Raw genomic sequence first — 23,310 nt, 5'->3', positions numbered from 1 at the left:
TAGTTATAATCCCAGCTCAGACACCGTGTCCATGTGCAGCGTTAGGAAAGTCTTACAATCTGTGTCTGCTTCCCCATCTCTAAAATGGGGTTAATGATATTTACCTACCTCACAACCCTTGTCAGTGTTTTAATGTGTTGATTAAACCCTAAAAGTATTTAAATTTGTTGGTCCAACTTCTATCTTTCACATCACCCACAGAAGTAGATCATTTTATTTTCTGCAACTTATCACAGATGTCAGACAATATAGAACTCATTAATATTTAAGCAGGACATTGAATGAGTCTGATTTTAGTTTTCTTGTTGCATTCAGTCATAAGGATCCTTTTTCTCTTTTAGGGGAAGAAACTTTTATCTTGTCAGAGAGCCTAGACTTTAAAATATGTTAAACTCTATGTATTTGTTTTTATTATCCAAATATGTGGAGGCTGTCATTAATGTGGTTTCTTTTTATAATGTCTTGGTTGTCTGAAGCTTCTTTAAAGGCTTGACTGTGTTTTGTCTTAAAGAGATTCCTTTTGTCAGATTTTGTTGCTGTCTTATTTCAGAATATTGAAGATGCAGCAAGTCTTGTTATTTGTGATTTTCAAGTACAGTAGCTGTCACTCATCTGGGGGGGGGGTGAATGCCATTGGTCAGCCTTTAGCCCTCAAGGATTAAAGTCTGGACAGCTGTACTGTATTATTGTGGGTGTCTTCTATTTAGAATGTTTTGAATGGATTTTCAGAAGGGTTCAGTATTGGTATAGCTCTGCTCCCATTGACCTTGTCATTTTGAAAATTGACACATCCAAACCCACTGGACACTTATGAAAGTTTTGGCCTTAATGTGTGCCCACCAGCGTGATTTCCAGTTACCATGGAAAGCTGAGTACCTAAAGTCGGACAATCTCAGACCTAAAGGAAGAAGCTGATCTAATCATTAGGGCCAAATTACACCCTCAAATAGACATGTACAACTCACAGTAACCTCAAGTGGAATTGTGTAGAACCAATGGCAGCATCAGCAACATCAGCATTTGTTGTCAAGGCACCTTTAGCAAGTTGCCTCTTCTTGACTATGGGAAGTTATTTACTCAAGGGCTGGAATTGCATCCTTGAAATCTCTCTAAGGGTTTTATACTGTTGCCATTCAAGATAGTTGCTGAGCACTTTCCACGTAAGATCAATAACAATAGCTAAGTCCCTAATGGATTTTATGGAGTCTTTGGCACTTTGATATAGTCCAAATAAAGCTCTGCTTGGGGGTAGGATTTTTCTTTTTGAGTTTTTAGATGTTACTATCTTCCTTTTTTAAAAACAAGTATTTATGAATTTGGGGTAGGTAAGCTGGTTGTGCTGTTTTTTGTTTTGCTTTTGTAGAATGGGTTTTGCTCTGAATGAAAATTAGGAATATCCAGGCACTGAAACGCTCCCTGTGAGGTAGAATAAAACTTGATTGCAATAAGACTGAAAGTCACTTACAGTAACTTTCCTTATTGCTTTCCTAGGCAGTGATCTCCTTTCTGTAGAAAGCTCTCCTAACCTTGGTTTGGCTAGAATCTGTTTGGATTGAGCTTCTCTGATTTGTTCAAAAGTTTACCAATAAATGGGTAAAGACATCCAGTTGCCTTGAAGGGCTTGGTCTCCTCCCCACACTTGCACCCACCCCTTCATCTTTTTCTCCCACAGCTTTTTATTCTCCCATCCATTCTTCTGCTTACAAGAATGGTGATGCTGGTTTGCCAGATGGTAGTCCCAATAAAGAGCTTCCCATTTGGTCCAGTTTGGAGCTATACTTCCCATTTTAACTTTCCCTGTGAACAAAACTTCAATTCAGTTGGTTTAGACATCGGATGTTTTTAGGATACGACTGTTACTGTGCTCTACATGGCCTCATCCTTCCATAGTCCTAGACATGGATTCCTTTCTTCCTTTTTAAATAGCAGAGAAATTTTTGATTAATTAAAGCAAATTAGCTGAGCCTATGATATCAATTAGTCTTGCTGTTTCCTAAGTTCTTTTATGAGGGATGAGACTGCTATAACCAAGACAATCTTGCAGAATAATTTAATGCTGCAACTGAATGATTATGATTGACAGACAATGAAAGTCAACAGTGAATTACATATTTTTTTCCAAAGAATTTTTGCACATTCAGCTTTCTGTCTGGCAATGAATCCATCACTACACCTACTGATTTTCAGTTCCAGACATTCTCAGTATTTTAGTATATTGCCGATTAAAGATCCAAAATATATAATATCTCACGTTTGCTTGCCTAAGATAACAAGCTGCTGACTTCTGTTACTCATTTTGAACACAGGAGTTTATGTGGATTTCTGTGTGTTTGGTGTCTGTACTGCCACTGTTAAAGGCATTTTATTTAAATAAAGTATTTTAATATTTATACAGTAAAAAGTCATTCTTTAACAAGGTAGTTGGTGCATTCTCTGAGGAATAAATTAACTTAAATTATAGTGCCTCACTTCAGCTTAATAGGGTTTATGTTACACTATTTTCTCATAACATTTACTATAACACTCATGTACTCTACTTGAAGACTGATACTGTAAATCAGAGACATTTCATTGGGAAGAGCCCATCTTCACAACATTTGTCATTTTAAAGCTGAGGCCTAGAGCTCCTCTCCTTGGTTTCTGGATCTAAGAAGTGAATATTTTAACAATTAGGATCCTTGATAAGGAAAATGTATCTATATGCAACTTTAGTTTTGCATGAGCCAGATTGTACCTGTCAGAAGATGCTATCCCACATTAGCAACATGGAGGGTGAATTACTCTGGGAGCTTTCCACTTGCAGACCTTGATTGCTGTGGCTTGCTCTGTGATACTTCCATCAGCAGGTATCAGTGTGGTAAATATGGGTATGTCTGTGCATCTTCTGACATCTGCACCTTGGTGTTAACTGGGGAACTCCAGTTATTTTTCCTCAGAGAGCGAATTTGTTTGCACCTGAGATAGTCTTCATCCTGACAAGATCTGAAATGCTTGCCCAGATGTAGAATAATTGAGGCAGACAAACTTCATATTGGTCCAACTGTCCTTTTTCATAAATGTTGTGTCTAAAGTAATTGTGGTGCTCCACAGGTGCAGATCTTTGCTTGGATCAGGAAACAACCAGAGAAGGAACACTTCCAGTGTTACCACTGAAATAAGTTCCCATTTATGCTGAGTTTCAGATCTACCCTGCAGATCTGACAGAAGGATTTTTCCCTAAGGACTTAACATCTGAAAGTATCATGACAGCTGAAGTTGCTAGGTCTAGTGTGTAATGCTTAATTAAATCCAAAGCTCACCAAGTAACTGTACGACAGATTTATTCAATAGGTGTACATGCTTTTTCTGCCCCAAAAGAACACCATAGCCTTTATGAAACAGGTATTAACATAAGGAGGTTGGGGAATTCTTTGAACTTGTACGTTTTTCGAATATAAGATTCACCCATTTTGCTGTAGTAAAATATGAAACTTGCTGGCTTTTGTTAGATTTCTTTCAGGAAATAAACTGTTTGAAATACCAAAGGAACTAATAATATATAGTGTAAAAATCATTCTAAAGGCCTGTTGTCTCTGAGGTGGATGTGAAGCTATTATGGAATAATCTGAGAATACTGACATATAACAATTTTGCAAATACTGTACAGTATGTCAGTGTGGTAAAGTCACTGTATAGTTATATTGGGTTATTACACTTTCCTGTATTAATGTATTCGTCTAGCTTAATAAGAGGCTGTTGGAAAAACAAGCAGACAAGCAAACCAGCTCTAGATAAGAAACCTCCCAACCAACACTTTGGGGTGGGGGTGGGGGCAGTTACAGTTCTAGATAAGTAAGGAAAACTTGGGGGAGAATAACAGGACAGTGGCCTACTTCCAGGGTCCATCCCAAAGGTACATAGCTGTTTAGCCCCAGCTGGAAGACTAGAGATCAAAGGGACACTGGTTAAAAGGACTCCCTGGAGAGAGAGAGAGAGAGAGGAGTTGAGTGTTCCTGGTGAGAGAGTCTGACATGGATGACAGAGACAGGGAAAAAGCCTCAGGGGAAAATAGGCAAGCATATACACTGTTTATTGTTTTAAGATCTGTTTTCTCAGAAATTCTTTGGTTCTAAATAAAATAATGGTTTGCTTTAAGAAGGTTGTCTGGTCACTGGTACCACTTGTCATTTGTCCTATAGGTGCTGAACCTAAGTCAGGCCCTCTGAGGTAATCACAGTAAGTACCAGAGGATTGCAGCCCAAGGCCAGGTTTAAGAGTGGGAGAATTGTGTGATTGCACCCCAAGAGAGGTGACAGTGCATGGCCTGATACCTGAGGGGGTGCGCTCAAAGAGACCAGGAGAAGTCAGAGGTGTGATTAGCCTGGTCACTGTGATAGTCTCTTGCTCTGGTTTTTGGACAGAGTAGAAGCCAATAAACTTGTGGAAAGCTGAAGGCAACAATGGAGGCCACTTATTGTTCTTGGGTAATATGCTCATTGAGAGCAGTAGCTATTTGTCACTAATATTATCCTTGAATGCTACAATTTAAGATTGTATTAAGTCTTTTTCTTAAATCCTTGTATTTTAAATTCCTTGCAATTCTATGCAAAAGTACCAGATAGTGGCATGTAAGGTGTGAACAATTTATCAGTTCAGCAATTCCTTGTTTTTCCTGAAATGCCAGTGGGCTTTTCAAAGTTGCCACCCAAAAGGCCAACACAATGAGTGCACAACAAGTTATTAGCACTAGAGCCATGTGAATATAAAAAAAGGAAGATTAATGAATATTTATGCAAATAAAACCTACTGATTCGCTTTGCTGGTATTCCCAGTACCTTTTATTTGTGAACATTGAGGGTGAGGGAGGTTTTATTCGCAAGAATGTTCATTACAAGCAGAAGTGTCACAAAAGCTAATGTGAATAAATATCCATGAATATTCACACCAGAGTGCCCTTGTGGCCAGTGTGAAAAGCTTGTGCAGCTATTCACCCAACACATTCCTTTATAATCCAAAAGGGTGTCTTCTTTGTTTATAAAGTTTAAGTCGTCAAATCAGGGAGCAGAAACAATTGCTACATGATTTAAGAGACCAGTCATGTGGAGACATCATGAATAGCAAACGTTCACAGTGACCATTGTGTAGGCATTCTAAAGGCCAAAATTCATTCATTCATACCGCTCATTAAACAACTGCAAACAGTGAACAAATTTATAAAAATCATGACGTGTTTGTGGGTGATTTGTGAACAATAAGTTTAAATTTATCAAATTATTTACTGCAAATCATCTAAGTAGCAATTTCCCTTCTATTTTTCATCTTTAGCTCTGTAGCACAACGTGGAGAGATGGTCAGCGCTTATATCTGCAGCCCTTCCCTCCACCCTAGGATGCATACTCCCTTGACAGGGTCCTTTCCAAAGCGATCTTAATACTTTATTTACCCTTTCATAGGTGACCAGATTTGCAAAATGAAAAACCCAGGACATGCAGACACTATATGTTTCAGGTCACTACATGTCCACAGGATTTGCAATGAGATGTAGTTTTCAGAATAGGACTCTATTGCCCCAAATGGAGAAAACAGCAGTGTTCTCCAGCACACTTCACCGAGTTAATTCTGTATTCTAGTACCTCTCTTGCCAATTCTTCCCTAACAGCAATACAGTAGTTGGGGTTTGGAAAGGGTGACAGGGCAGTCACCCTTCTCTTCTTTCCCTCAGCCTCCCATTAGCTAGTTGATTGGTGAGGGGGTTTTGAAGAGTAAAAGTTTGATTTGCTTGTTTCAGAGGCAAGGAAACATTGACTTATCCATTCATTCAGGGGGGTTGATCTTCTTGTAGTTTCAACCACATCGAAAGATTTGCTCCCCAGAAACTCATCCAGTTTTGCTCTTACATTCTTGGGCAGTCCATATTTCCTTCTGGTTCCAACATAGCTCACTACAAGACATCGAAAGAATCTATGACCTACTCAGAATCTTTACAAAGACTTTACTACCAAAAGATAATAAAGAAATTAAAAATAGACTCTTCAGTGAGAATATCCCTGCTTTGTGGGAGTAGTCACCATCATGACTTTCCCAGTGTACAGGAATAAAAATGGTACATGGTTGATAACATTTCTAAGGTTGTGAGATTAAATTATTTCTGTATGGCTGTAACCTTTCCCAAAGCCTTTATAAGGTGTATAGGGAGAGAATACAATAAGTAGTTCAATAAATGAGGATAAAGAAAACCAGTGTAGTGATGTCCACCCTGGAAATCAAAATCATCCTATGGTAAAATTGTTTGAGATTAGAATTAGACAGCATGCACAGTCCCTATTAGCTCACTCTCTGGTGTTATAGGTGTGCACAAGGTGCATGATCGCCACCTGGTGGCTACTACTAAATTAAAGAAATTAGTGATCCACAAACTGGAAAATGAGTGTTTTACAGGCAGCAATACATAGTTTGTTGTGTTTTTAATAGCAGCCAATGTATTTTCATTTGTCTGATTTTCTCCTAAAACTAATATATCTTGGGGTTTTTCACCACATAATGGAATGGAATTTTCTTCTAGTACAATAAAAGAGAATATCTCACAACCCTGATCATTATAACTGGGTGATCTCTATGTCCAGACCCAGAAAACACCAGCCTCCAAAATCAGATACATACATAAAGAAAGTCTAATTTTTCAAGGACTGGCTGACATCCATTAGGCATTTGAATGCCACAGGCTAGGGGTTCTCAAACTTCATTGCACTGCGACTCCCTTCTGACAATAAAAATGAGTACAGGACCACAGGAGTGGGGACCTAAGCTTGAGACTGTTCGAGTCCCACCATCCCAGGTGGGTAGAGGATGGGGGGGTCAAAGTTGAAGCTCAAGGGCTTCAGACCCAGGTGGGGTGCCTGTAACCTGAGCCTTGTCACCCAGGGCTGAAGCCCCTCGGGCTTTGGTTTTGGCCGGGGCGGTGGGGCTTGGGCTTGGCCCCGGCAAATCTAACACCAGCACTGGCGACCCCATTAAAACAGGGTCACGACCCACTCTGTGTAAGTATAAGACAAAGGACAACAGCTGTATGCAATAAATAGACCAAGGAAGCCACAAGAGAAAAATGATACAAAACTGGTCAGTATGAAAGGCAATGGTCATAGTTTTGTTTTCAGATAACCATCTTTATGATTGAGCCATTATCAGAAGGATAAATACAAACCAATATAATGAAATAAAATTTAAAAAGAATAACCCAAGGCCTTGATCCTGCAGTCCCTTCTCACGTGGAATGAAGGGTTGCAGGACTGTGCCCCTTTATTGGAGCAATGTTTATTGGGCATTTGGTACCAAATTCAGCAAGCTTCTTTAGCAGATACATAAATAGGACTACTTTTTTCATTTTTAAAATTTCTTTCTTTCTTTCTTTCTTTCTTTCTTTCTTTCTTTCTTTCTTTCTTTCTTTCTTTCTTTCTTTCTTTCTTTCTTTCTTTCTTTCTTTCTTTCTTTTCTTTTCTTTTCCTTCACCCATGAAATCGCCGTTCCATTGAAATGGTATCAGAAAGGTTGCCAGTAGCTACAGAAGAGAGTGGGTGCTCTCCTCTTTAGATTTCAACGTTTGGTTGTCGGATGACAAGCACAAGAGTCAGTTTGCAAAAATTGGCTCCAGACTTGAGGATGCTCTTGGCTCCTAAAGTTTGTAGTTCCTTAAAACTGGAAAAATATAACTTTTAGCAATACATTTTTAAATCAAATAGGTTTCCATACACATAGAAACTTACAACTTTCCATCCACCCCCTACTCTCCAAAGACTGAATAACTTTAATTTTAAAATGCTTTTGAAAAGTATTTCCTAAAAGCAATAAGGCACTTAAATTAGTGTGGCTGTAATAGATATGTGCACTTTTGCAGTGTTCAAATGCATTTGGGTAAATACTTGAGTATGATTACCTTTACCAGCTTAATCACATACCTTGCTGTATATTGTTGATTACCTAATTTATATTTGCTTTATTAATGCAAATAAATTCAAACTCATTTCTCCTGCTGGTCAACAATCCTGATAGTTTAATTCAACTTTTCTCACAGATAATACTGAGATTACTTACAGTGGGCTGAGTTCTGCCTTTGGAGTCATTTGTACGTTTCCCATTAAAGTGATCCAGAGGGCTGTGTGTATGTATCCAAGAAGTGGATGTGGAACACTGTAATGTAAAAGCAATTTAGATCCAATCATAAGAAGAAACAACATTCAAGTGTGCATGAAGAGCTACTTCTTTTGGGGGACCTTTACCATTTACAAAAAGGAAATGGATGAAAGATGATTGCTTGCAGATCTTGAAAATGTTTATTTTTTATTTAAAATATTTTCATTTTTCATCAACAGGCACCAGCATATTTACTGTTTATGAAGCTGCTTCTCAAGAAGGCTGGGTATTCCTTATGTATAGAGCAATTGACAGTTTTCCCCGATGGCGTTCATACTTCTATTTCATCACCTTAATTTTCTTTCTTGCCTGGCTCGTTAAGGTACTGAACAATTTGTTCTTTTAAACCTGCCTGGAATATAAATCATGTTTGACTGAATTTCTGCTCTTTTCCACCTGCTGAGCTTCCTGGTAAGCCTTTGCTTTTAATTTTTCTTGTAGAACGTGTTCATCGCTGTCATCATTGAAACATTTGCTGAAATAAGAGTGCAATTCCAGCAGATGTGGGGGTCCAGAAGCAGTACCACCTCAACAGCTACTACCCAGGTAGAGTGCTGATGTTATAGCTCTGAATACTGAGATATTGTTTGGATACCTCTGTTTTTAATTTATTGCAAAGTAGTAAACCAGAAATCCCTGCTAGCTATTGCCTAGTTTCAGTACATTCTATATGATAGAGTGTATCATTCAAATAGGGTATCTTAAAAATATAATAGAACATAATCAAGCCATTGTTCGTGGGCACATCTTGTTATATACTGTACACACTGCCCATTTGTCCATCATAATTAGAGATCGAATGATTCCTTTTTATTTTTTGCTTCCATATAATATTTGGGTTTTGGAATATGGGCTCTTCCCGCCGCAGCTCTGTGGCTGGAGGAGCTTGTTCTCTCCGCCGCAGCCCAGAGCTGGAGGAGTTCTGTGCCCCTCACTGATTATTGGTGGGGGGTGCCCCTGCTTGCCCCCCCTTGTGCACGCTCTGTCCAGACTTAAAATGTCTGCTGCATCATCACAGAGGCTATTTTAAGTATCTAGCATGTGGGAATGGCCATGCTTCTTCAGAACAGTTGTCTACCTAGTGCAGTATCTTGTGTCTGGTTGTGGCCAGTACTAGCTGCCTGAGAGGAACATGGAAAAAACCCTACAGAAGGCAGATATGGGAAACTTCCCCGTAAGGAAAATTTCTTCCTATCCCACGATATTTGGATGTTAGTTTGTGCCCTAAAGAATAAGAGTGTAAATCTCTTCCAAAATTATTTTGTTTAATATTTTCTATTATAACTCTGGAAATTTGTGTTATCCATATGAATGTCCAGTCCTTTAGTGAATCCTGCTCGTTTCTTGGGCTCCATGATATCTTGTGGCATTGAGTTCTGCAATCTAAGTATAGCTTGTGTCAGAACATTTTTCTTTTTATCAGTTTAAAATTTGCTCCTTCACATTACTCCTAACAGGAAATACTTTTTCACACAATCCACACTTTGCCTATGAAACTCATTGGCATAAGGTTATTGTTGAGACCACGATCTTAGCTGAAACCTGGCCTAGGCCAAGTGTAATTCTGTGTGAAGATGATTCCACCAAACATAGCACATCAGTGTACAAATCAGATCTGGGTTTACTACCTGTCACGTCCCTAGTTTTAATGCCGCAGCCTCTGTGAATTAACTAGGGTCTGTGACAGACAGGTCTCTATGGGGAAACTCCAGAAGCAGCCACATTTGGGGAAAATAGAAACACTAAGGATAACGTCATCAGACCACATTAGATATGAAAACCATCATATCACAGAATAAAAATAATTTGTGGACTGTAGACAGGTTAATGGCTGTCTTGTTCCAAAAAGTGAGGTTACCTGAAACACTGACATAATGGGAATCTAGTTTAACAGACTATAAAAAAATGCTTCTACTGTTTCTGTATTGGTCAGAATTCTCTAAAGGAGCCTTTCCAATACAAAGTGCCATATAAAAATGGACTATATTTCTTGTGTTGGGCATGAAGTGACCTTGACAAAATTTTCTTCTGTACTTTCGCTGTATGATTTACTTCATTTGCCCACTTGACAAATCAATTAACTTGTGCAGAAAATTAGTCTACTACTGATCAAAGAAAAGTCGGCTCTCAGGTGTTTATGGGCTGCTGAAGTAAGTGGTATAAAGGGAATTCTCTCAGATGTTGAGTAAAAAATTAGTGTAGCTCATTGTCTTCACAGGAACATATACACATTTTCTGTTAATGGCTTTCAGGACACATTTCTTATGCCAATCAACCTACATCTTTTTATGACCTAAAGCCATTTTATATACATGTTCTGTTGTCTAAAGGCTGGGGTGAAATCCTGGCCCACCGAAGTCAATGAGAGTTTTGCCAGTGATTTCAGTGAAGCCAGGATTTCACTCCACATTTTTAATTATACCCCTGTATTGTCAGAGTAACTGCATTGAACTACTATGGACTTACTGTGGATATGCAGTGTAAAAAAGATCAGATTCTGACCCTTGGTGTAAAGTACTTTTGTCAGTAAAAGGGCATGGTGTGATTTATTATTGTTCCCTTGGTATAAATCCCAGGGAGTTCTGCAAAAGGCCACCATGAAACTTGCTTTTAACAAGAATGTAAGATGGCTGGGTTTCTTCTAAATATGCTGAATAGATGAGGAGCTTTGTTCTGAGAGATTCTACAAAACAAATAGTGCTGAACAGATCCACTCTGAACTAGTTAGTATAATTAGTACTAATATATTAGGACCAATTATTAGGTAGATGTAATGCGGTTTTTCATATTATCTGAATGAAATTCTGCATGCAAAAAGTTATTGTTCTGGCAGAATTGTTATTAAAATAGGAAAATGGTGAGATCTATCTTGTGTATTCTGTAACAATAAGAACCATTTCCCTCTTTCTTTAAGAGCGCAGAGATCAGAATATGAGCAGATCCTAAATAATATATATCACAAGTTTCACTTGTATTTATCATTATGTAAAATGCTTCTGACAAGTATTTTCCTCTTCAAGATGTTTCATGAAGATGCTGCTGGAGGCTGGCAGCTAGTGGCTGTTGATATGAATAAACCCCAGGGTAGAGCTCCAGCATGTCTACAGGTACGGTACCTTTTTAAAATAAATCAATCGGTGTGAACAGTAGTGTGTGAATGTTGGCTTAGAGTGGCTGTTGGTAAGAAATTACAGCTGCAATAATATTAATCATGAATTGCCTTACATTTATTGGTAACTTACCAAGTCATACTGCATGTGCTCATGAAACATAAGATCAGCAAAGAAAGTAGTATGGACTTCATCCCAAATTATAAGGCATTTTATAATGTTTGTCTAGAAAAGTACATTCTTTATAAAGGGACTGTTTGATGTTGTCATTTTAAAAAAAGGTTTTTAAAATATTATTTTATTACCTAAAATAATTTAAATAATCCTTCTTTACCTCCACATCCTTCCCTACAAATCAATCCCACCCACGAGTTAGGTGTATAATATGCCCAGTTATTGATCCCAAAATACAATAGTGTGCACTAAAAAGTGGGCCAGATAACATGCTCAACACAAAAATACTTCAATCCCATTTTCAACTTAAAAATATGACTAATAGAGGGAGGCAATAGACCTACATTCAAACTAATACAATGTTTTAAATGTTTAATTTTGATATTTTTAGTTTTACATAATGAATTAATGAAAATCCATCTTACTCAACCCTTACGTAAATCCAAAACTAGGATAAAGAATGTTTTATAAATCAAATTTTCCATTCACAAAACAATGTAGAGCACCACAAAGTTTTATTTATAACTTTCAGTCTTGCATGATAAGGAATGACACTTGTCAGTGAGCCTGCCTTACTTCAGAACACAACACCAAAAACACTACAGCAATCAGAATAATATGATCTGTGCCTTCCAGGCTATGGTTCTGATAATGTTCAGTTTAGCATGTGAGCTACAGTATGTGTACAAGCTGGCAGGACGTGAACTGATGCATGTCTCCTGGCAAATGCCTTTTACCATGAGTTCAGGAAAGTTGCACATTATTAAAGTTGAACAAGCTTGTCACACTATTGTGTGATATGTCTGTTACTCATGGCATATCTCTTAATTGTTCCAACAAAAGAATGTAAATTCTTGAGGTGTGGCAGTATCTAGCCTACCGAAGCATCATCTGCACTGTGTTCTTATAGATTCATAGATTCCAAATCCAGAAGGGACCATTGTAATAATCTAGACTGACCTCTTGTATAACTCAAGACATAGAACTTCCCCCAAATAATTCCAGTGGAGAATCCACCATGACCCTTGGTAAATTGTTCCAGTGGTTAATTTCTCTCAGTGTTAAAAGTTCTAAACTTTTGTCCGGTCTGAATTTGTCTAGCTTCAGCTTCCAGCCATTGGATTGTTATAACTTTCTCTGATAGATTGAAGAGCTCTTTGTTAAATATTTGTTCCCTGTGTAGATACTTATATAGACTGTAATCAAGTCACCCCTTAACTTTCTCTTTGTTAAGCTAAATAGATTGAGCTCTTGGAGTGTCTCACTATAAGGCATGTTTTCTAATCTTTTAATCATTCTCATGGCTCTTCTCTGAACCCTTTCCAATTTATCAACATAATTTTTTAATTATGGGCATCAGAACTGGACACAGTATTCCAGCAGCAATCACAGCAATGCCAAATACAGAGGTAAAATAACCTTTCTCCTCCTGCTCAAGATTCCCCTGCTTATGCATCCTGTGATTCCATTAACTCTTCTGGCCACAGCATTACACTGAGAGCTCATGTTTAGCTGATTATCTACCACAACCCCCAAATCTGTTTTAGAGTCACTGCTTCCCAGGATAGAATGCTCCGTAATGTAAGTATGCCCTATGTTCTTTGTCCATAGATGTATACATTTACATTTAGCCATAGTAAAATGAATATTGTTAGTTTGTGTCCAGTTTACCAAATCACTCTGAATCACACCTTTCCTCTTCATTATTTACCACTCCCCCAATTTTTGCATCATCTGCAAACTTTGTCAGTGATGATTTCATGTTTTCTTACATGCCATTTATACAAATGTTAAATAGCTAAGGGCCAAGAACCAAACCCTGCAGGACCCCATTGGAAACACATGCTCTCGATGACAATTCCCCGTTTACAGTTACATTTGGAGAACTATCAGTTAGCCATGGAGACCTATCATTTCTCAAGTGCTAATTGCGAGTGGTGGTGAAAATGTTGCCAAACTGATGGTGAAAGCACCATTGAATGGAAGTTCAAGATAGCATCTGACTTGCTTGTTTCATCTTTGTCTAAATTACTGTGGTGTGGCATATTGTTTTTTTTCAAGAGTCATAAAAGCACATGGTACATTGTGTTCCATTAAGTTGGAACCTCATGCTTTAGCTGATACTGTGACCTTTTTACTTTTGCAATTCAGATAGTAGTTTTCTTTTGACAGATTGATACGACTCCATCCTATCAACATCCAGCTGATTCTCAATTATATATTACCTTGCAGGAGGTCAAGGACAAGCAAAAAAAACAATGCACAAAATTGTCATTTATAGTGTAGTACTGTCCAAATTGGGTCAAGTTGCCTTCCAAACACAGAGGAAAACACAATCCGTTCCCTTAAAAACATGCATTCTAAATGTGTGATAAATTCATAAAAAGAAAAGGAGGACTTGTGGCACCTTAGAGACTAACAAATTTATTTGAGCATAAGCTTTCGTGAGCTACAGTTCACTTCATCAGATGCATGCAGTGGAAAATACAGTGGGGAGATTTATATACACAGAGAACATGAAACAATGCGTGTTACCATACACACTGTAACCAGAGTGATCAGTTAAGGTGAGCTATTACCAGCAGGAGAGCGGGGCGGGGGGAACCTTTTGTAGTGATAATCAAGGTGGGCCATTTCCAGCAGTTGACAAGAACGTCTGAGGAACAGTGGGGGAATAAACATGGGGAAATAGTTTTACTTTGTGTAATGACCCATCCACTCCCAGTCTTTATTCAAGCCTAAATTAATTGTATCCAGTTTGCAAATTAATTCCAGTTCAGCAGTCTCTCGTTGGAGTCTGTTTTTGAAGTTTTTTTGTTGAAGAATTGCCACTTTTAGGTCTGTAATTGAGTGACCAAAGAGATTGAAGTGTTCTCCAACTTGTTTTTGAATGTTATAATTCTTGACGTCTGATTTGTGTCCATTTATTCTTTTACGTAGAGACTGTCCAGTTTGACCAATGTACATGGCAGAGGGGCATTGCTGGTACATGATGGCATATATCACATTGGTAGATGTGCAGGTGAATGAGCCTCTAATGGTGTGGCTAATGTGATTAGGCCCTATGATGGTGTCTCCTGAATAGATATGTGGGCACAGTTGGCAACGGGCTTTGTTGCAAGGATAGGTTCCTGGATTAGTGGTTCTGTTGTGTGGTGTGTGGCTGCTGGTGAGTATTTGCTTCAGGTTGGGGGGCTGTCTGTAAGCAAGGACTGTCCTGTCTCCCAAGAGCTGTGAGAGTGATGAGTCATCCTTCAGGATAGGTTGTAGATCCTTGATGATGAGTTGGAGAGGTTTTAGTTGGGGGCTGAAGGTGATGGCTAGTGGTGTTCTGTTATTTTCTTTGTTGGGCCTGTCCTGTAGTAGGTGACTTCTGGGTACTCTTCTGGCTCTGTCAATCTGTTTCTTCACTTGAGCAGGTGGGTATTGTAGTTGTAAGAATGCTTGATAGAGATCTTGTAGGTGTTTGTCTCTGTCTGAGGGGTTGGAGCAAATGTGGTTGTATCATAGAGCTTGGCTGTAGACAATGGATCATGTGGTATGGTCAGAGTGAAAGCTGGAGGCATGTAGGTAGGCATAGCGGTCAGTAGGTTTCCGGTATAGGGTGGTGTTTATGTGACCATCGCTTATTAGCACCATAGTGTCCAGGAAGTGGCTCTCTTGTGTGGACTGGTCCAGGCTGAGGTTGATGGTGGGATGGAAATTGTTGAAATAATGGTGGAATTCCTCAAGAGCTTCTTTTCCATTGGTCCAGGTGATGAAGATGTCATCAATGTAGCACAAGTAGAGTAGGGGCATTAGGGGATGAGAGCCGAGGAAGCATTGTTCTAAGTCAGCCATAAAAATGTTGGCATACTGTGGGGCCATGCGGGTACCCATGGCAGTGCCGCTGATTTGAAGGTATACATTGTCTCCAAATGTGCAATAGTTATGGGTGAGGACAAAGTCACAAAGTTCAGCCACCAGGTTTGCCATGACGTTATCGGGGATACTGTTCCTGATGGCTTGTAGTCCATCTTTTTGTGGAATGTTGGTGTAGAGGGCTTCTACATCTATAGTGGCCAGGATGGTGTTTTCAGGAAGATCACCGATGGACTGTAGTTTCCTCAGGAAGTCAGTGGTGTCTCGAAGATAGCTGGGAGTGCTGGTAGCGTAGGCGCCCCCCTCCACACCCCTCCTCCCTCCCCCCCCCCCCCGCTGTTCCTCAGACGTTCTTGTCAACTTCTGGAAATGGCCCACCTTGATTATCACTACAAAAGGTTTTCCCCCCCTGCTCTCCTGCTGGTAATAGCTCACCTTAACTGATCACTCTGGTTACAGTGTGTATGGTAACACCCATTGTTTCATGTTCTCTGTGTATATAAATCTCCCCACTGTATTTTCCACTGAATGCATCTGATGAAGTGAGCTGTAGCTCATCAGTGGTTTGAGCATTGGCCTGCTAAACCCAGGGTTGTGAGTTCAATCCTTGAGGGGGCCATTTGGGATCTGGGGCAAAAATTGGGGATTGGTCCTGCTTTGAGCAAGGGGTTGGACTAGATGACCTCCTGAGGTCCCTTCCAACCCTGATATTCTATGATTCTATGATTCTATGAAAGCTTATGCTCAAATAAATTGGTTAGTCTCTAAGGTGCCACAAGTCCTCCTTTTCTTTTTGCGGATACAGACTAACACGGCTGCTACTCTGAAACCTGATAAATCCATGCATATGTATTTACTTTATGATGCAGTATTTTATGCAATTGCACCATTGCTTAAATAAAAATATAATAGATTTTAAATAGGTCATGCATCTAAAGGTTGCCGCAACTTTTCCAATATATTCAATGCATTCACTGAGTCTGGAGTTCTTAATGAGAGATGTGTTTGTTGTTTATTTGGTTTTGTTAGGGGTTTTTTCCACGTTTCTTAAGAGACATATAAAATGATGTGTATATAAAACACCCATGAAAGGATTAATCATCTTTCAGGGACTGATAGGTAAGTGTCCATCCCTTAGGATATTTTCAGCCAATGAGGATTCTTCTGAATATATAATATTTCTATCTTGACATTTATTGGCTAAGTGTGTTGTCACTCAGTATACAGCTAGGGGTAGAGTTCTTGGGAAAGGTTAGTGAAGATTTTTTTTATAATTTGAATTAAATTTCTTAATAAAGATTTTGTTAGGTTTTCTTAATTCTTCTCTGGGCTCTTTAAATATTATTACTGTAAACACAAAGAATATGGTACTCTTTCAACAGTTAAGACTGTGTTTTGATGAAATTCCATTTATTCATTCACTGATATATTTAGATTCTGACAGTTTTTGTATTCAAGCAGCAAATAGTTTACAGACTAGAGAATCAAGAATTTAGGATTTATCTCCTCAACAAATTGCACTTTGTCTCAGAGAGGAGGAAATGGTCCAAGGGATGGGGTGCTAGACTGGGTGTCAGGAGACCTGGGTTCAATTCCTCAATCAGCCATAAATTTCCTGTAGATTCTGGATAAATCAGGTAATCTGTAAAATGGGGAAATTCTTCCCAACCTCACATAGGTCCCATGAGAATACAATCTATTAATAACCATGAGGCGGTCAGGTATTAGGGGTAGAGATCACATAAATAGCCAAATAACTGTCTCTAAATAGAGGAACATAGGGAAGATAAAGAAAGTTCTTGGCCCACTGAGTTAATTAGTGAAAGGACAGAAGTGTGTAAGAATAAAGCACTAGAGGTAGGCCAAGGATTGTGTGTTTTTGGTAGAGCTTTTAATCTCAGAAACTCCCTATTCAATTTTCTCAAGATTTTCAGAATGGATAGAAATTGCCAATGAGACATAATCCCCCATAATTACTAGCATTTGGGGTTTTGCTTTTGACTTGCAAATAACCCTAAAATAACACTCTAAAATAACACCATTGTTGCAACATTAACTATAGTCAGGCTTCACTTCTATATAATGACTTTTTATTGCATTTTTTCTTTTCATTGTCCCAAAAGATAACCTGTGGTTCCCAGTTACTTATTTTCATTGTTTCCCATGAATGGCATTGATTACAAATACTGATTTTTTTTTGTCCCAGAAAAATAATTGTTATGATTTCCATTTCAACATGAATCATTTGTCATAAATACATGCTGAGGAACCCACTTTCCCAAATTATTTTGCTGTTGTTGTTGATACTGTTTTAATAGATTTAGGTTTATTATAACTTCCTGCCTACCATGAATTACACCTACCAACATACTGGGAAGTTCTCAGTCTCATGGATACCAAAAGGCTGAACATGAGGCACCAGAAAAATCTTTTTTTCAAACTCTGCTGGAAATGGTTTAATCTTTTAATCCCCTTGTTAAAGACACCTTGTTTTTTTTATTGTCTGTTAAGAATCCTAAAGAATGGGAATATAAGGGGATTGACTTTTATTAGTCCTTCCTTCTTTTTGTCTTTCTATCACCAAAGATGCTTTCCTTCTCTGGTACATGTGTAGAATGTTCTTGGTGGCTTAAAGATGAATTGACAAGCTTTAATCTGCCTGTGTCTTCCTTCTAACCACTAATCACTTTACTAACACCTATATCAGTGCAGGGATCTTCATTCCTTGCAGCATATGGCATTATATATTAGTAATGTCATCAGAGTTTTAAGGTAAACACAGAGACATGAACTGGTGTTGTAGCATGTATGCATAGAAGGAAATTATCTTTATCTGTTTTATTTTGAAATTTACATATTTGTGAAATTTATTTACATCTGTGTCCTGTTAATGAACTGCGATCTTAAACACTTCTTTCAAATTGATTTATTTTTAAAATATTCTATTAACTTTTAACCATTTTGGTCTCAATCTATGTGATATGGGTACCACAAAATTAAAGTATAGGCCATCATAGGTTATCACTTGAAAATAAAAACGGGATCACAAGAATTAGAAAACTCTGAAACACTTCTGACCAATCAGAGCAAAGGAGACATCAACATTCTAATAACAGCTTTTTCCAAAAGAGTTGTTATCTTGTGCTGTGTAATATTGTGTATATGTTTACTTATTAAAGAATTGTGTAGTACCTTGAAAATGAGGGCAAGGAGCTTATACTTGATGTGGAAAGACCGGAAACCAGCAAAGGGTAGAGAGAGCATGAGCAGAATCACAGGAATAGATTATTTTAGCTGCATCATGAGGGATAGATTAAATAAGAGAGAGATGATTTCCAGTCCAAAGTGACACACAGAGGATCAGCCAGTATTTAGGGAATTTGATTACAGCAGTAATAGTATGGAGTGTAAAATGGTTTTTCCCCCTCTTTCCTTTTTAGAGCAAATGCTTATTGTTAAATTAGAACAGTGGCCCTAGTGCTAATCTCATTTACACCTATGTAACTCAAGAGTCCCTCTAGAAGTTTTACACCATTATTCCACATTCTATTCTCACTTACACTGGCTTTAAACAGTTTTATAAAGAATTACTCCTGAGAAGAGAATCAGGCCCAACTTACTTAATTGGGTTTCAGTACCTTCCAATATATTTTTAAGGACTCCTCTGACTGTCCCTGTCTAACTTTCTAAAATGATCTCATTCAGTGCCCAAAGAGCGTACGAGATCCCTCTATAACACTCATTTCACATGAGTTAATGCAATTTTTGTTTATGTAGTATGTAGCTGATTTACTAGGGCAAGAAGTGGGACTCAAAAAAATGTGGGTTTTTACTTCAGAGACTGAGGGGTGTGTGTGTGCATGTAGATAGATAGATATAAACTAATTATGATTAATATATTCATACCCATATTTCAAAAAAGTAAATATAGAGAGCAGTGGAGAAAAAGTGAGATGGAAGGAGACTGTGTCTGTGGGGAAACTGAGTGCTTTCTCACCAGAGGAACCAGTGTAGATGATAAGATTTTGGCACCTCATAAGCCAGCTCCACACAAACTCCCTATCTGCAGTCGCAGTGCTGGATATTATGGGAAGCATTTGATGAATATTTTGAAAAACGGAAACACCAGCCATTTTCTCTTCCTGGATGGGATTGTGGGAAGGGGAAATGCAGCCAGAGTAGAAGTAATTCTCACCCTAAGGCTGTAATAGCAGCGATGCTGCAGAAGGTGAGGTGTATGTGTATGTGGTGGGTTTTTTGGGTGGGGTGGGGGGATTCCTTTGCCTGGCATAATTGTTGGAATCGGGTGGGGGAAAGAGAGAGAAATGAAAAGTTAGTCTCTATTAGGTAGAATAGGCCTTCTGTGACAGTGAGGCAGTCAATTGGTTAATTTTCTCCTTTGCTTCCTGATATGGGAGCATCCTGACCTCTTTTTCTACAATGGCTGTGTGGGTGGGAGAGAGCGCTTTACGTTTCCCTTAGAGAAAATTAGAAGAAATTCAGTACTGAGCAATGAAAATAATCAGAGGTCTCGAAGGATCAGCTTACCACAAGGGAAGAGGCTAAAAGAGCTGTTTGTGTCAGGGGATCTTTCTTACTTTGTGTTTGTCCACTCTTCGGTATAGAGAGGCCCTGATTGTAAGAAATTAGTGCCAAAAACCCCTTCATGCCGCGTGAATGAAAAGTTGCTCTGCACCTGACATACCTAACACAAACCCACAAAAGCAAGGAAATGAAAAGTCATGGTATCTAACATGATATACCTTTTACTCCTCCATCCAAAGATGCACATGTGACCACTACAACAACCAGCATATAGACAACATATTTCTACCTTAACTCTGCCCCAGTGGGGATGGCATCCTGGCAGCATGCCCTTACCCAAACTGCCCACCAGCATCAACAGCCAGATTTCTCCCAAACTAGCTGTTCCGCACTGCTCTGCACTGCTCTGCTCTGCACTGCAATTCATACTTGGGGAATTGGCTGCTGGAAGGCTGGCTCAGCATGGTGAGAACCTTTGTTTTCCTCAGCTAAATATGAACCAATAGTTATAACATAAAATCCTAAGATTTTTTCTTTTTATTCATTAACAAAATAATTCCATAACCCAAGAGACCCAACCAAACTCTCACAATGAACAATGTTTTCAAGTTCTAAAGTGTGTAGCTTTTAATCTAGAAGGTCCCAAAGCAATCATGATACTCAAAATGTGAATTTTTTTAGGGAGGGAGAGCAACTTTTAGTTGCTTAGAAGTCAGAAACTAATTAGCTGATTTTCTTGAAGCTCCTTGGAAAACTGAAGCTTTGCTCAGAGATTATGTGCTGAAAATTTGGAATAGATGTACATGGATTTTCATATAAAACAGAGCGCGTGAAAGAACATTAAATGCAAAACTGATCACAAGCTTGACTTTGGTGGCACAAAGGCACCACCACAATATGTATACCTTGGTTTATCAAAAACTAAGGAGATGGGAGAGATAACAGTTTACAAATATTTGAAGAGTATAAAACACCAAGGATGGAGAAGATTTATTTATTTATTTTATTGTAGCATGCATGTATATAACTAGGAGTGATGGGAAACTGAGCGGGGAAGAATTTCTGTTGAGTATCAGGAAAATCTGTCTGACTGTGAGATTTGTTAGCTGCGCAATAGTATCCCAGTGGATTTTGTGGAAGACCCATCACCTGTGATTCTTACAATCAGACTGAACAAAACACAGCTCCAGAAAATGTCCAGTGGGTAACCATCCTGCATTTGCAGGAAAATGGCCTCAATGACTTTATACTGTTCTGCCATCACTTCTATGATTCTGCTTCTCCAGTGCAGTATTAACACATGTGCACCTAAAGAAGAAGTCATTTCAGTGGGGCATTGACATTGTGTTTACAAGAATTTCACCTTCAAGAAGTCAACAGGTCTATGGTCTGCTCAGACTAGACATCCCTCCCTCCTTGGCTGACAGAAGCCAAGGACAGGACTTGACACACCTTCCTTGATGGTCCAAGGCCCAAGGAGTGGACTGGAAACTACCTGTTGACCTGGATCAGAAATATTGATGAGTACCCTAGGAATCCACTTCTCACTGGAACATAGAAGGTCGTGATTCAACTTGAAATTGGCTTGCAAACTGGAGAAGGAAAGAACTGAATAGAAAGCCTGGAGCAATGCTCCTTCCAGGAGAGGCACATTATTCACCAATACATGCTCCTAGTCATATATTCAAAATTTCCTAGGTTCTGATGCCTGTGCTTCACAGCTCTGCCTCCTTTGGGAGCTTCTGAGGCACTAGGTGGTTATTTCTTCCTCCCTGATTTCATCAAGAGTCTCTTTGAGGGGAGTGATCAAAAAATGGTCTTCACCGCCTCGCCTGTAAGAGGCAAAAAAGGAAGAATACTTGGTCTCAACTGCAGCAACCTCCTACATCAACCTACTCACCTGTCCCCCTGAAGATTCTAATAGGATTGGGCATGGACAGAATGAGGACAGGCCCCACTAAAGAATGGGAATGAAAGTTTGAGCCTTTGCCATCTCCTCAGCCCCCACTGACCCCAAAACTGCAATGTTTAGATTTAGAAGGTGACTTGGTAGGATGGGGTTTGTGTGACATTCTCTGGGGTTTATTTGTGGTGGCTAAAATATATAAATGTTAGTCTAGCCTATCAAACTTTCTGGATCTTTGGCTGATGTTTACAATCCCACTAGGTCCCTGAATATTCCCTCATTTTCCCCACAATTCTGCCAGCATAACAATCAAGTAATTTAGTTAATACTATGAAATCCATCAGAGGAAAGGTACATTCTAAATACGTCAAGCTATTATATTCTATCCAAAAGATTGGGTTTGTTGCAGATTTATTTGTCTTTTTTACTATTATTTGCATAGGCTGGGTGAACCTTTTTAGTTTTAGAATCTGTTCATTGATGGACATTCGCTAGAACTTGTCCTGTAATTTGTATTTACAGACTATTTTAAGGGCACACCAGTGTTGAAGTATTCAATAATGCTACTAAAATTAAGGTTCAGCTGAGTTTCCTTTAGAAAACTCAATTTCTGGGGTTAAATATGTCCAGTGTTTCAAATCCCATCAAGCTGAAAACAGGTATTTAAATTGTCGGGTTTTGTGTGTGTGTGTGTTTAGCATAATTACAGCAGTCAAAGTATTTGAAGCAGCAACAGCAGGACTTGCTTAGTGCTGTAGCTCTGATGACAAGTCGGGGCAAAGAACTGCAAAGCTTTAGAATAAAACTAGCATTTCCCCTTTTTTTTAGTTTCCCTCCGCCCCCATTTCCCATATTTTTAAAAAAGTGTTTCCCCAACTGTCATAAATATAAAGAGAAGGGTAAACACCTTTAAATCCCTCCTGGCCAGAGGAAAAACCCTTTCACCTGTAAAGGGTTAAGAAGCTAAGATAACCTCGCTGGCACCTGACCAAAATGACCAGTGAGGAGAGAAGATACTTTCAAAGCTGGGGGGGTGGGGAAACAAAGGGTTCTCTCTGTCTGTGTGTTGCTTTTGCCGGGCCAGAGCAGGAATGCAGGTCAGAACTCCTATAAAGAGTTAATAAGCAATCTAGTTAGATATGCATTAGATTCTGTTTTGTTTAAATGGCTGATAAAATAAGTTGTGCTGAATGGAATGTATATTCCTGTTTTTGTGTCTTTTTGTAACTTAAGGTTTTGCCTAGAGGGATTCTCTATGTTTTGAATCTAATTACCCTGCAAGGTATTTACCATCCTGATTTTACAGAGGTGATTCTTTTTACTTTTTCTTCTATTAAAATTCTTCTTTTAAGAAAGTGAATGCTTTTTCATTGTTCTTAAGATCCAAGGGTTTGGGTCTGTGGTCACCTATGCAAATTGGTGAGGATTTTTATTAAGCCTTCCCCAGGAAAGGGGGTGTAGGGCTTGGGGGGATTTTGGGGGGAAAGACGTTTCCAAGTGGGCTCTTTCCCTGTTATTTTTGTTAGGCGCTTGGTGGTGGCAGCAATA

At 38.8% G+C, this 23,310-nt stretch overlaps 1 protein-coding gene across 4 annotated transcripts in view; it reads left to right on the top strand.

Moving 5' to 3' along the window:
- NALCN (sodium leak channel, non-selective) overlaps nucleotides 1-23,310 on the top strand; it is a 350,272-nt gene that overhangs the window by 122,073 nt on the left and 204,889 nt on the right. For all 4 annotated transcript variants that reach the window (XM_074963156.1, XM_074963170.1, XM_074963152.1 and 1 more), the window contains 3 exons: nucleotides 8,346-8,488; nucleotides 8,608-8,712; nucleotides 11,187-11,273. In XM_074963156.1, the coding sequence (XP_074819257.1) occupies nucleotides 8,346-8,488; nucleotides 8,608-8,712; nucleotides 11,187-11,273 (335 nt within the window). The remainder of the gene's footprint in view (nucleotides 1-8,345; nucleotides 8,489-8,607; nucleotides 8,713-11,186; nucleotides 11,274-23,310) is intronic.

This window comes from Natator depressus, chromosome 1 (assembly GCF_965152275.1).
Source record: "Natator depressus isolate rNatDep1 chromosome 1, rNatDep2.hap1, whole genome shotgun sequence".
In the NCBI taxonomy this organism is placed as follows: domain Eukaryota; kingdom Metazoa; phylum Chordata; order Testudines; family Cheloniidae; genus Natator; species Natator depressus.
Note: the sequence above shows the minus strand (reverse complement) of the source record. Positions and strands in the feature narration are given on the sequence as shown.